This window comes from Engystomops pustulosus, chromosome 3, assembly GCF_040894005.1.
Source record: "Engystomops pustulosus chromosome 3, aEngPut4.maternal, whole genome shotgun sequence".
NCBI classification, from domain to species: Eukaryota; Metazoa; Chordata; class Amphibia; order Anura; family Leptodactylidae; genus Engystomops; species Engystomops pustulosus.
In genome coordinates, this window is record NC_092413.1 from 16,071,732 (window position 1) to 16,085,599 (window position 13,868).

The window sequence follows — 13,868 nt, forward strand, 5'->3', positions numbered from 1 at the left end:
GTTACAGTGGCCGGTAAGAAGCTCAGGATCCTGTAACTTGAAATACAAAAAGAACAGAAATTTGGACTCTTAGGCCCCTTTCACACTTGCGTTTTTCACGCGAGTTTTCTGCGCGTGCTTTTGATGCGCAGAGCTTGCATTGCACTCTGACCCATTGTAACCAATGGGCTTTTTCAGACTTGCATTTTTTTCACGCACACACGCGCGGTTTTTTTAACGCGCGTTTAAATCTCGACATGCTCTACTTTTGCAAGTCACGCGTGTGAAAAACGCACCATACAAGTCTATGGAGATGCATCAAAAACGCATCGCACTCTGAGACACTTGCAAGTGCAATGCGTTTTTCACGCATCAATTGCCATAGAAAAGATAGAGCTCAGTCCTGAGTCCATTTTATGCGCGTGAAAAAACGCATTGAAATTGCATTGAAAACGCGCGTGAAAAACTGAGACACTGAACAAACTCTGACTGAAAACTGATTGCACTCTGAGGCAAAATGTCCGTTTTTCGCTGACCAAACCCTGATCGCTCCCTGATCAGACTATGACGTGATCTGCAACGCGAGTGTGGAAGGGGCCTAACACATCCCAACCTGACTACACCGGAATCAAATCCAACACATATCATCCCCTCCCCGATATATGCTACGGATTAGGGGACCATCTCCGGAAGGTGTTCCTCTTTGATTGTATCCCTCTTCACAGCTAGATACATATAATACATACAGGTATTCATGGTGTGCCTCTTCTTATTCTGAACAGATCGAGGCCTATACTCAAGAATCGGAGCCTGAGGGAAATGTCGCAGTCCATGTGAATATAAATGGTCCAAAGGAGGTCCAGCTGAAGTGGCGAGGACCTGAAAAGCCCAATGGTCGCATGACATATGATGTCATCTTCAATGGATTGTTCTATGAGAAAGAAGGTAACTAATACATTGTATCCTGGGTCAGTATTGTTACGGGTGGTCCTGCGACCCTGCCTCTTACTGCAAACCCTGCCAGATCTTCGTGCCTCGCGCCCTAGAGAAAACTGTGTTTGATGCCTTGTGCTATTTCTGTGATTTTCCATTGTGAACCCGGTTCCGTTCCTGACTACGCTCCTCCGCTGCCTGCCCTGACCTATTGCTTCGCCCCCAACTCTGATCCCGTGCTGCCTGTCCTGACCTCCTGCCTGTCCCTGACTATTAGATTCCCTGCCGTTTCTGTACTACGCCTTGGCTGCCACCGCGGACAAGTCACGCCTATGGAACGACCTGGTGGTACCACGGCGCAGCAAGACCATCCTGCTTTGCGGTGGGCTCTGGTGAAAACCGGGTACCACTTAGTCGGCTTGTGTCATCGTCCGCAGGGGTTCAGAGGATCCACTACCTCCGATCCTGACAAGTATAATGTATTTGTAAATTATTTTTTTTTAAATCCAATAACATCAACTCTTTACAAATTTTCAAAAACATCTTCCATCTATATGAAGACAATAATCTTATACACACAGCGCTCTTATTTTCTTCAGAGCCGCCTGCTCTACAACCCCCACAGAACCATCACAAAAGTCCTGCCTTGTGCACCGTCTTGTGAAGCATATGCGTTTAATATTCGATCGGCCGTCTCCGCTGACCTCGCTCAAAGCTTCCTCTGTCCCACGAAGACTTTGATGCCTTCTGCTGTGAAGCACTTGTTACATTACCACTTGTCGGACTGATGATCGATTGGGTTTTCGAAAAGAAAAAAAAAGACAAAAACATTCTTTTTGGCAGGCGCCTGACGAGACCAACACCCCCTCTCCCAGACAGCCAGGTGAATAATGTCCATATCACACGTTCTTGGGTTTGTTTTAGTCGAGAAATATTCCTCCCCCCCTCCCTCCGAGTCCCCGCTTGTCAGCCGCCTTTCAAGCCATCAGATCGGCATTAAACGTTGCAAGTCTTTGCATCGAGAGAACTTTCAAAAAGTCAGGACCCATTTGCCAAACAGCCCTTGTAGAAAATGTATTCCGTTCTCGGCAGAATTTTCTTTCATTTCTTCCCACTGAGAACTATACTGATTTCTCCCAGTGGAATCTTCTGGAATTTATCGGTTCATGGTTGGCAGTCACAGATTAAGGTAAATGTCGATCTGTAATGACCCTCTACATGTTAGTATTGCAGTAAAGCCGGGCTTTTATGTCAAAGATATCGAAGAGGGAGCTATTACACATGACAGGGGTGATCAAGGGACTGCAATCCAAGGCAAGCATTATTAAATATTGACTAGTTCTGTGATTTATGTACAGCTAGAAGAAAAAAGTGACTTTTTAACTATTATATATTCTTCAGCAAGGAAAACCAGCCATTTATCTCCTGACGGCACAGAAAGCACTGACTCCCTGCATATTTTAGTGGTGGGAAAGCTGATCCGAAGGATCAGGCGTATTCTTTCATCTAGACCATCTAGAGTGCTCATTTGGAGAGCAGGTAACCCCTGGGTGTAAATGACATGACTTGACAGGGGGGCCTCAAGAAAGATGGGAAAATTAGCTGGATGAAGGATTAAATGGGACCCTGCATCCATAATGTTAGATATTGGGGCTCATTTACTAAGGGTTCGAACGCCGCACTTTCGTCGGGTTTCCCGAATAGTTCCAATTTGCTCCAAATTGCCCCGGTATTTTGGCGCACGCGATCGGATTGTGGCGCATCGGTGGCGGCTTTCACATGACAGAAATGGGGGGGGGGCGTGGCCGTCGGACAACCCGACGGATTCGGACAAACCGCGGGATTTAAAAAAAGAATTATGTCGCAAGATCAAGCACTCACATGCACCAGGAAGAAGAAGGTGAACTCCAGCAGACTTCGACGCAGCAGCGACACCTGCTGGATATCGGGCGTACGACCTTAGTGAATCCCGCCAGACCCGAATCAGCGTCGGACAATGCACCGCTGGATCGCGACTGGACCTAGTATGTAAATGAGCCCCATGCTATAGTGTATTTGCAACAGACCATACAGAACACTATGTTGATAAACTTCTTCCTCCTTATTTGAGTAATCCCAAAATTTTAACTTTGAGCTCAAGTGCAGTGATATCTCTCTGCATAAGTAGCTAAATTGATAAAAACTGCAGTCACCACTAGGGGCGCTCAGGAGTTTAGTACATACTAAAGTTTAGTCACCAAAAGAGCATTGTCCGTGTATAATATAATCACTGTGCCGCGATTCACTAAGATCGTGCGCCCGAAATCCTGCATGTGTCGCTTCCCCGCTCAGGTCCGCCGGAGTTCACCTTCTTCTTCCTGGTGCATGTAAGTGCATTGTGTTGCGACACAATTTGAAAGTTACATCCCGCGCTCAGTCCGAATCAGTCAGATCGTCCGACAAACCCCGATTTGTGTTACATGAAAGTGCGATCCGTGACCTGTAGTAAATGATCCCCACTGTATTTATAGCCACCACTAGGAGGAGCTCAGCAGATTATACATAATGGGGCAGATTTACTTACCCGGTCCATTCGCGATCCAGCGGCGCGTTCTCTGTGGAGGATTTGGGTGTTCCGGAGATTCACTAAGGTACTGCGCCTGATGTCCACTAGGTGTCACCCCCGATTTCCGTCGCGTGCATGCTGGCGCCGATGCGCCACAATCCCGGGCAATTCAGGGAAAATCGGCGCAAAACGGTAAAATGTGTTTAACCTGACGTAAAAACCGCGATACGGCCCCTTAGTAAATGACCCCCAATGTATTTACAGTCACCACTAGTTGGAGCTTGTTGGATTACTACATACTGTATATATTTTGCATTTATGGGGCCCCAAGAAAATAATTTTTTTGGTCCCTTATTCTGTGTTGCTGGTGGTAACACAACTATGGATCACTGGTCCACTGTGGTGACTGATGATGAGGGGGCTCCTGGTCCCGCCAATCTTACTCCATCACTTGTAATGCTCCAGCCTGGCACTGGCGTTTTAGTAGTCAACATTTGATGAATGCACAAAGTACCCTGGGTTATGACCTAGACTTTATTTCTTCATAACCCATTTGCCTGGGATATTTGCTCATAGATTTAGGCACCGTCACATGCCCTGCCCCATTAGAAACAACCCCTTTCAAAATGCTACCCCTGGATAGATCAAGTCATTGGTGTTTGTGTGTGTATTTGGCTCCAGCCAACAATGTGTCCCCTTCATTGTTTGCCATCTATGCTATTAGTGGTTGTGCCACTATTTACTTAAATTCTTTCTACGGCAAAAATTCTTTAGGGGGAAGATTTTTTTTTGGAAAAGACCCAAAAACTCAAATATTTACCTCTTCAGTGGCCACCTGGTTCCAGTGGCAGCTCCATCAGAAGAGGTGATGTCAGGATCGTTGCTCACATGGAGGTTATCGGCGCACATAGGGCACTCCGGCCGCTGGATGTATTTGGTGGGGGCCAGCGCAGCCGGCAGGGCCTGGCGCAGCAACAAACGCAGCCGATAAATTTTCACGTACGGGAAAATAATCACAAGTGCTTGCTGGCGTGGTTCAGAAGCCCTAATCAATCCACCCCCCTTGGTGGCTAACCCAGAGGTCAAGGGTGATTAAAAGTCACATGACCTCTGAAGCCAGCGATTGGCTCAGCTATCACATGCACAGTGAACGTGATATCACCATTTCAAATCTCACAGGACTGAAGGATCTGTTGACCAGAGTGCCGTCACTTTTGATTTTCCCATAATAATTTTTTACATAAAAGCTTCCCCCAAGAAGTGCTGGGATGTAGGAACTTAAGATACTAGTCGTTATCAGAAATGTGAGGCTTTGGTTGGTAAACAATGAAGGGGAAGGGAAGTTAGTAGGACGTTCAAGTACAGAAAGATGGACGCCACCAATTAGAGATGAGCGGACCTGCCGTTCCCATTTGGGTTCGGCCGCGTGTCCCAGACCTATTGCTGGTAGACATATTGCCGGATAGGCAAGACAGCCAACCTAGAAAATTGACACCCATAGCAACTAGCCATTGCTATGATTGGCCAACGGGAATGACGGGTCTGCTCATCTCTTCCACCGATCTTTCAGTTTAGAAGACTAGAAGGATCCATTTTTAATTTTCGGACCAGTTATTTGTATGAAGTTCCATAGTGATCCATAGAAGTTCTCCGTAGATAACAAGTCTTGGAAAGGGTTAACCCATACCATCTGCCGACCATTCACAATAGGATGGATTTTCTTCCCATAAATCAGTGACGGGCGCTCTCCTATTATTCTCTCCGGTCAGCCAGTCCAATTAAAATCAATACAAGTGCAAGTGACACAATCAATCTAGATATTTGATTATGGATTTCCGCCTGTAAGTCCCGCTTTGGCTACCTTTCTGAGAACTTCCCCAGAGAGCCCAAAATCTCTGTTGGCATCCATGAATGATGAACACCAATTGAAAAGTGAGATAATCTTCATTTACATAATGCCTGTGTGCTCAGTGCCGGGGCATGGCAGCAAGACTTTGCAAGATGAAATAGTCTCAAGCGTGTTATATCTTATGGAAAAATAGACGTATTGCTGGAAACGGCATTAGTCTAAAACCCTTGGCATGGAGGATTTCGAGGGGATTTGCTTGCCGAGCGAGTTTAACCCATTGGCAGGAGAAAGATATGTATAGGACACAATGGCGTTATTAAAGGGCATGGGCACAGGGTTCTACCATTGTAAAAACCAAAACGGGCCCCTTATTATGGTGCCAGTCTTTGTCATCCATGCGGATTGCCCTCAATACTGTTTCTCTGTAGAGGTAAGTCTAAGCTACCCAATAGCAAATGCAATTGGACCAACCAGAACTTGGACCAAGGGGACAACATCAGGTAACTGGCCAAGGAAAAGGCGGGGGGTTATGGCTTATATGCAAAAAACCAGGCGCACAATCCATGATTTAGTCACAAAATGATTCGCGACTTCTCCGGCCTCTATGCCAGTTGGGTGGGAGGGGGCGCTGTCGGGCACTGCAGTGGGCCGGGACAGGGGCAGGAACACATTGCCTATAGCCCGTGTCTATTCAGGTGCAGGATTTGGGAAAGTTCTACACCAGATCAGAACTTGCGTAGAAGTGCCCTGGAGGCACAGTGCAGGGCCGCTGCCCACTAGGGTTTATCAGGAGGGCCTGAGCCTCCGATTTGGCTCATGATGGTGCAAGAGCACCATTATGTACTGGTATACTTAGTCCTAGCCTATGGTTAATGGGCCCCCATGATCTAGCCCAGGGTAGATAATTCCATGTTGGGGCTACTTTACCTATCAAATGCTAGAAGTCCCAATGTCCAGGGGGCTCCACCTTATGTCCTACCAATGCAGCTTACAGAAATATCTCTGTTATTCAGATGGGAACCATGAAGTAAGGAGCCCCCAGACATTACTTTGCTTGGGACCTACGAAATACCGAATCCATGACTACTCCCATGGGTAGGCAAAATTATAAAAAATCTCGTAAGCTAGATCAGGTCTTGCAGCAAGGGCGTAGATTCCACTATCCATCGTACTATGGGACCAGTAGGCCCAGACCTTCTTTCTTCATTGAAGAGGCACCCAATCACAATCATACTATGCAGCCCAACTTTTCCAAGGGTTAAGGTTTGCAGATGTCCTGGGGATAAGATTTAGGGTCAAGTTACCTTTTTTGATTGGAAAGGAAAGAGAATAACCCAAGACTGGGCTACAGCCATAGAAGTTAACGTCAAAAACGTGAAGGGTGACGACAAGTAGATACTGATGCCCGTAGACGTAGATGTACAACATGGCGATGTACAACATTCCTTGACAAGACATACTCTCATAAACCAGACTGGTATGGGCCAAAACCTTCTGAGATTGACCCTGAAGTCACCTCCAAATGGAGGCTTGCCCTACAATGTGCGGCCCCATTAGGCCCATAAGTCTATGAAGCTTGGCTCAACTCGAAAACCTGGTAGTGGCCAATTCCTAAATCCCAAAACTCCAAATGAATCTCCTTATTACAATTCGATGAATCCCGGCCGGACCCGAATCCACCGCAGAGAACGCACCGCTGGATCGCGAATGGAACGGGAAAGTAAATCTGCCCCAATGTGCACAGATATGGTGGTTCCAACACCAGCATCCATAATACTGGCCAAAAACGTGGTTGTAAAGGACCGGTAAATGTCCCAACGTCGGATAGTTCCTAATGTTATAATGGGGCAGATTTACTTACCCGGTCCGTTCGCGATCCAGCGGCGCGTTCTCTGCGGTGGATTCGGGTCCGGCCGGGTTTCATCAAGGTAGTTCCTCCGCCGTCCACCAGGTGGTGCTGCTGCGCTGAAAAGCATCTGAACGCACTCAAGTTCACCGAGCCGGACCAAGTGAAGGTAAGTACGTCCCACGCGACACTTTTATTGTTTTAAATGCGGCGGTTTTTCCGAATCCGTCGGGTTTTCGCTCGGCCACGCTCCCGATTTCCGACGCGTGCATGCCGGCGCCGATGCGACACAATCCGATCGTGTGTGCCAAAATACCGGGCCAATACAGGGAAAATCGCCGCAAATCGGAAATATTCGGGTAACACGTCGGGAAAACGCGAATCGGGCCCTTAGTAAATGACCCCCAATGTTGTGATGTTTCTGGTTATTGTCTGTCTGGTAATTATGTCCATTGTTTTAACAGGTGATGAAATCCGCAGTATCACCAACTCCAGCCGGATTCTATATCGGAGTCAGGAGAGGGATGAGTGGGTCCTGGTGGATGGTCTGGTTCCCTTCTCTACATACACCATCAAAGTCAATGCATCCAATAGCCAAGGTCATGTGACTAGTGCCCCCATCGTGATCACAATGCCCCCAGGAGGTAGGTGCACCTATGTACAAGTGTCCTTCTCCATCCATACTCTTCGATATGCGTGTCATGTGATGATATATACTGTATATGACTAGTAAATCTATACATAGAAGACCCAATTTAAGTGACCAGTGTAATTGGCCAACGTTGGCCCAGTGTAAAACTTTCACATATGAGCCTCCCGTAGCTACTGCAGAAACTCATGATACATTACCTGCCGCAAAATCTTAATATATACATACCTCAGACTCTTTAGAATATCATAATACATGCCTAAGCTGCTGCAGAACCTCATAATACATGCCTCAGCTGCTGCAGAACCTCATAATACATGCCTCAGCTGCTGCAGAACACCAAAGACTAACTCACAGTGGTGTAACTATAGAGGTCGCACTTGTAACTTGGCTCATAAGTAGTGATGAAAGGACCCGGACCCACAATGTTGAGTCAGAAGTTAGGGTTGGGGGTCTTCCTCACCCTCCGCCATTTAATACTCATGATAAATGCCAGGACCGATAGCACAGAGGGGATTCAAGCTCCATCCCCAGACCTGATCCTGAACATAATTTTGTTCAGCACCACCAACACTGTGATTTCCTTTGACACCTTGTAATTTAAGTATCATAAATCCTTCTCCTTTACTTTGTGCACTGAGATTTATGACACAAGATGCCAGATGTGTGCCCCTTCCCTTAGGAGATCACAACTTTTTAATGTCAGAAGTAGCGGTAGATAAGCATATAGTTAAGCTGTATCTAAGCTACCATTCTATTGGCATCTATCTTACATAAAGCTGAGCTGCTGTATCTAAGCCTCCATTATTTAGGCATCCACTTTGCACTGAGCTAAGTTGTATCTAATCTACTAGCACATAGGCATCCACCTTACATAGAGCTGAGGTATCTAAGCTGCCATTATATAGGCATCCACCTTACATAGAGCTGAGGTATCTAAATTGCCATTATATAGGCATCCACCTTACATAGAGCGGAGCTGCTGTATCTAAGCTGCCATTATATAGGCATCCACCTTACATAGAGCTGAGCTGCTGTATCTAAGCTGCCATTATATAGGCATCCACCTTACATAGAGCTGAGCTGCTGTATCTAAGCTGCCATTATATAGGCATCCACCTTACATAGCGCTGATCTGCTGTATCTAAGCTGCCATTATATATGCATCCACCTTCCACAGAGCTGAGCTGCTGTATCTAAGCTGCTATTATATAGGCATCCGCCTTACATAGAGCTGAGCTGCTGTATCTAAGCTGCCATTATATAGGCATCCACCTGACATAGAGCTGAGCTGCTGTATCTAAGCTGCCATTATATATGCATCCACCTTACATAGAGCTGGGCTGCTGTATCTAAGCTGCCATTATATATGCATTCACCTTACATAGAGCCGAGCTGCTGTATCTAAGCTGCCATTATATAGGCATCCACCTTACATAGAGCTGAGCTGCTGTATCTAAGCTGCCATTATATATGCATCCACCTTACATAGAGCTGAGCTGCTGTATCTAAGCTGCCATTATATATGCATCCACCTTACATAGAGCTGAGCTGCTGTATCTAAGCTGCCATTATATATGCATCCACCTTACATAGAGCCGAGCTGCTGTATCTAAGCTGCCATTATATAGGCATCCACCTGACATAGAGCTGAGCTGCTGTATCTAAGCTGCCATTATATAGGCATCCACCTTACATAGAGCTGAGCTGCTGTATCTAAGCTGCCATTATATAGGCATCCACCTTACATAGAGCTGAGCTGCTGTATCTAAGCTGCCATTATATAGGCATCCATCTTACATAGAGCTGATCTGCTGTATCTAAGCTGCCATTATATAGGCATCCACCTTACATAGCGCTGATCTGCTGTATCTAAGCTGCCATTATATAGGCATCCACCTTCCACAGAGCTGAGCTGCTGTATCTAAGCTGCCATTATATAGGCATCCACCTTACATAGCGCTGATCTGCTGTATCTAAGCTGCCATTATATAGGCATCCACCTTCCACAGAGCTGAGCTGCTGTATCTAAGCTGCCATTATATAGGCATCCACCTTACATAGAGCTGAGCTGCTGTATCTAAGCTGCCATTATATAGGCATCCCCCTTACATAGAGCTGAGCTGCTGTATCTAAGCTGCCATTATATAGGCATCCCCCTTACATAGAGCTGAGCTGCTGTATCTAAGCTGCCATTATATAGGCATCCCCCTTACATAGAGCTGAGCTGCTGTATCTAAGCTGCCATTATATAGGCATCCCCCTTACATAGAGCTGAGCTGCTGTATCTAAGCTGCCATTATATAGGCATCCACCTTGCATAGAGCTGAGCTGCTGTATCTAAGCTGCCATTATATAGGCATCCACCTTACATAGAGCTGAGCTGCTGTATCTAAGCTGCCATTATATAGGCATCCACCTTACATAGCGCTGATCTGCTGTATCTAAGCTGCCATTATATAGGCATCCACCTTCCATAGCGCTGATCTGCTGTATCTAAGCTGCCATTATATAGGCATCCACCTTACATAGAGCTGAGCTGCTGTATCTAAGCTGCCATTATATAGGCATCCACCTTACATAGAGCTGAGCTGATGTATCTAAGCTGCCATTATATAGGCATCCACCTTACATAGACCTGAGCTGATGTATCTAAGCTGCTATTATATAGACATCCACCTTACATAGAACTGAGCTGCTGTATCTAAGCTGCTATTATATAGACATCCACCTGACATAGAGCTGAGCTGCTGTATCTAAGCTGCCATTATATAGGCATCCACATTACATAGAGCTGAGCTGCTGTATCTAAGATACCTTGAAAGAAACATTGTATTCCTGATATTCTTGTATTCCGGATATTCTTGTGTTCCTGATATCTTTTGGGAGTGACTACTGGTCCTACACCCCTGGGTGATGTCAGGGGGGCATAAAGAAAATTTGAGCTGCTAGTCTTTGCCCCGGGGCTGGTGATCAGTTAGTTACCAATAACCAATAATCACATGTGCACAGATGTAGCAGAGCTGAGTTTGTCGTGTGTGTTGAGCCTTAGCGCAGGACCGGCTCTGCTACACCTCCTATGGCTCTGTGCTGTGTTATCCGCCTCTGCAGAGCATCGCAGCTCGCGCTGGGGGCATTAGTGAGATATTATTTCTTCACTCCATAGACTATGATGATGACGATGATGAAGTCGGAGCGCACAGACATTGCACTTGTGCCAACCTTGGTTATAGACAATGATGATCTTCCGCTGATTAGATCCGCTCACCTTACACCGGGACGTTATAGAATTAGCAACCATCAGCATCCCGGAGCAATTAGCTCCATAATCGGAGGGAAATATCACGTTACTGTGAATATATCTCCTTATATAAAGCCTGCGCAGCTTGTACATAGGATAACATGTCACTTCTGCTATTAAAGGGGCAGTTACATCATTAACAGCTAAAGGGAACCTGTCAGCAGCACTGACCCTACAGAACGGCAGTCAGATTCAGGTATCGTTCACCGCTGTGTAGCCGCAGGACTGTGATATAAGGATTTATGTTCCCAGGGTTTTAGCTGTCCTCACACTGCTGTGCTCCACTGCAATGTATCACAGCCCCTCCCCTCTGCTCTTAGTAAGAGCTGTAGCTGGTTTTTGGTTGGACACCTGTGGTGCAGTTCAGTGGAGAGATCTAACACACAGCAGTGATACCCCAGGTCAGACTACAATCCTAGAAAGAAAAATCCATGTAGCGCAGTCCTCCAGCTACAAACATGATATCACTGTGTGCATTAACCCACTACTGTGATGTCTCTGTACTATAACATGATACTCCCATTATCCTTCTACTGTGACGTCACTCTGTGCATTATCCCTGTACTGTGACATCACTGTGTGCATTATCCCTGTACTGTGACATCACTGGGTGCATTATCCCTGTACTGTGACATCACTGTGTGTATTATCTCTGTACTGTGACATCACTGTGTGTATTATCTCTGTACTGTGACATCACTGTGTGTATTATCCCTGTACTGTGACATCACTGTGTGTATTATCCCTGTACTGTGACATCACTGTGTGTATTATCTCTGTACTGTGACATCACTGTGTGTATTATCCCTGTACTGTGACATCACTGTGTGTATTATCCCTGTACTGTGACATCACTGTGTGTATTATCTCTGTACTGTGACATCACTGTGTGTATTATCCCTGTACTGTGACATCACTGTGTGTATTATCTCTGTACTGTGACATCACTGTGTGTATTATCCCTGTACTGTGACACCACTGTGTGTATTATCCCTGTACTGTGACATCACTGTGTGTATTATCTCTGTACTGTGACATCACTGGGTGTAGTATCCCTGTACTATGGCACTACTGTGTGTATTATCCCTGTACTGTGACATCACTGTGTGTATTATCTCTGTACTGTGACATCACTGTGTGTATTATCCCTGTACTGTGACATCACTGTGTGTATTATCCCTGTACTGTGACATCACTGTGTGTATTATCTCTGTACTGTGACATCACTGTGTGTATTATCCCTGTACTGTGACATCACTGTGTGTATTATCCCTGTACTGTGACATCCCTGTGTGTATTATCCCTGTACTGTGACATCACTATGTGTATTATCCCTGTACTGTGACATCACTGTATGTATTATCCCTGTACTGTGACATCACTGTGTGTATTATCCCTGTACTGTGACATCACTGTGTGTATTATCTCTGTACTGTGACATCACTGTGTGTATTATCCCTGTACTGTGACATCACTGTGTGTATTATCGCTGTACTGTGACATCACTGTGTGTATTATCCCTGTACTGTGACATCACTGTGTGTATTATCTCTGTACTGTGACATCACTGTGTATTATCCCTGTACTGTGACATCACTGTATGTATTATCCCTGTACTGTGACATCACTGTGTGTATTATCCCTGTACTGTGACATCACTGTGTGTATTATCTCTGTACTGTGACATCACTGTGTGTATTATCCCTGTACTGTGACATCACTGTGTGTATTATCGCTGTACTGTGACATCACTGTGTGTATTATCCCTGTACTGTGACATCACTGTGTGTATTATCTCTGTACTGTGACATCACTGTGTATTATCCCTGTACTGTGACATCACTGTGTGTATTATCCCTGTACTGTGACATCACTGTGTGTATTATCCCTGTACTGTTACATCACTGTGTGTATTATCCCTGTACTGTGACATTACTGTGTGTATTATCTCTGTACTGTGACATCACTGTGTGTATTATCCCTGTACTGTGACATCACTGTGTGTATTATCCCTGTACTGTGACATCACTGCTTGTAGTATCTCTGTACTGTTACATCACTGTGTGTAGGATTGTACAGGGGGGGAGTCTTCACACTGCTGTGCTCTGTCCGCTCGGCTGCCAGTGTTATGTATCATGCCTGAGAGATGCATACTCAGACCTTTGTGTATGGTGTTAGTAGCAGCAGGACTGTGAAATAAGGATTTAAAATTGAAGGATTTTAGCTTCTCCCAGTTCGCTAGAGGAAGGTCTTCACGCTGCTGTGCTCTGTGCTCTTTGGAGTCCTTTTGGTTGTTGTCCCTGAAGAGATTTGTGCTCATATATGTGTGTTTTTAGTAGCAGCAGGACTGTGAAAGATGGATTTATATTTCAGGATTGTAGCTTCTCCAAGTACATTAGGGGCAGAGATAAGCAAATCATCCAAAATTTGGTCCAAGCTGATGTTGCTCCAATGGTCGGGGATATTAGTGTATAACCCCCTGTAGTCCTCCAGGACACATATTTATCATGAGACCCTAATTTCATTATTTTTTCACAAATTTTTTAAAAATAAAATTTCTCTGGCCAATCCCCTCCTCCCTAAGCTCTGGGGGGAATGTATTGGCTAGAAACCACTGTGAAAGATTTGTCTGATGCGCAGCAGAAAAGATTCAGGTGCAGTTTGGTGCGTGATCTGCTCATTTCTGGGGGGGAACTTTGCGCTTGAGCCTAGAGGTTTGGGTTCAAGGTTCACACTTACCCCAACTGGTAACACCAGCGATGGTCA

The 13,868-nt window shown here is 45.6% G+C and overlaps 1 protein-coding gene across 4 annotated transcripts in view; it reads left to right on the top strand.

Moving 5' to 3' along the window:
* Positions 1 to 13,868, top strand: part of USH2A (usherin) — a 493,686-nt gene that overhangs the window by 282,507 nt on the left and 197,311 nt on the right. For all 4 annotated transcript variants that reach the window (XM_072140122.1, XM_072140124.1, XM_072140123.1 and 1 more), the window contains exons 37-38: positions 762 to 924; positions 7,617 to 7,796. In XM_072140122.1, coding sequence (XP_071996223.1) covers positions 762 to 924; positions 7,617 to 7,796 — 343 coding nt within the window. The remainder of the gene's footprint in view (positions 1 to 761; positions 925 to 7,616; positions 7,797 to 13,868) is intronic.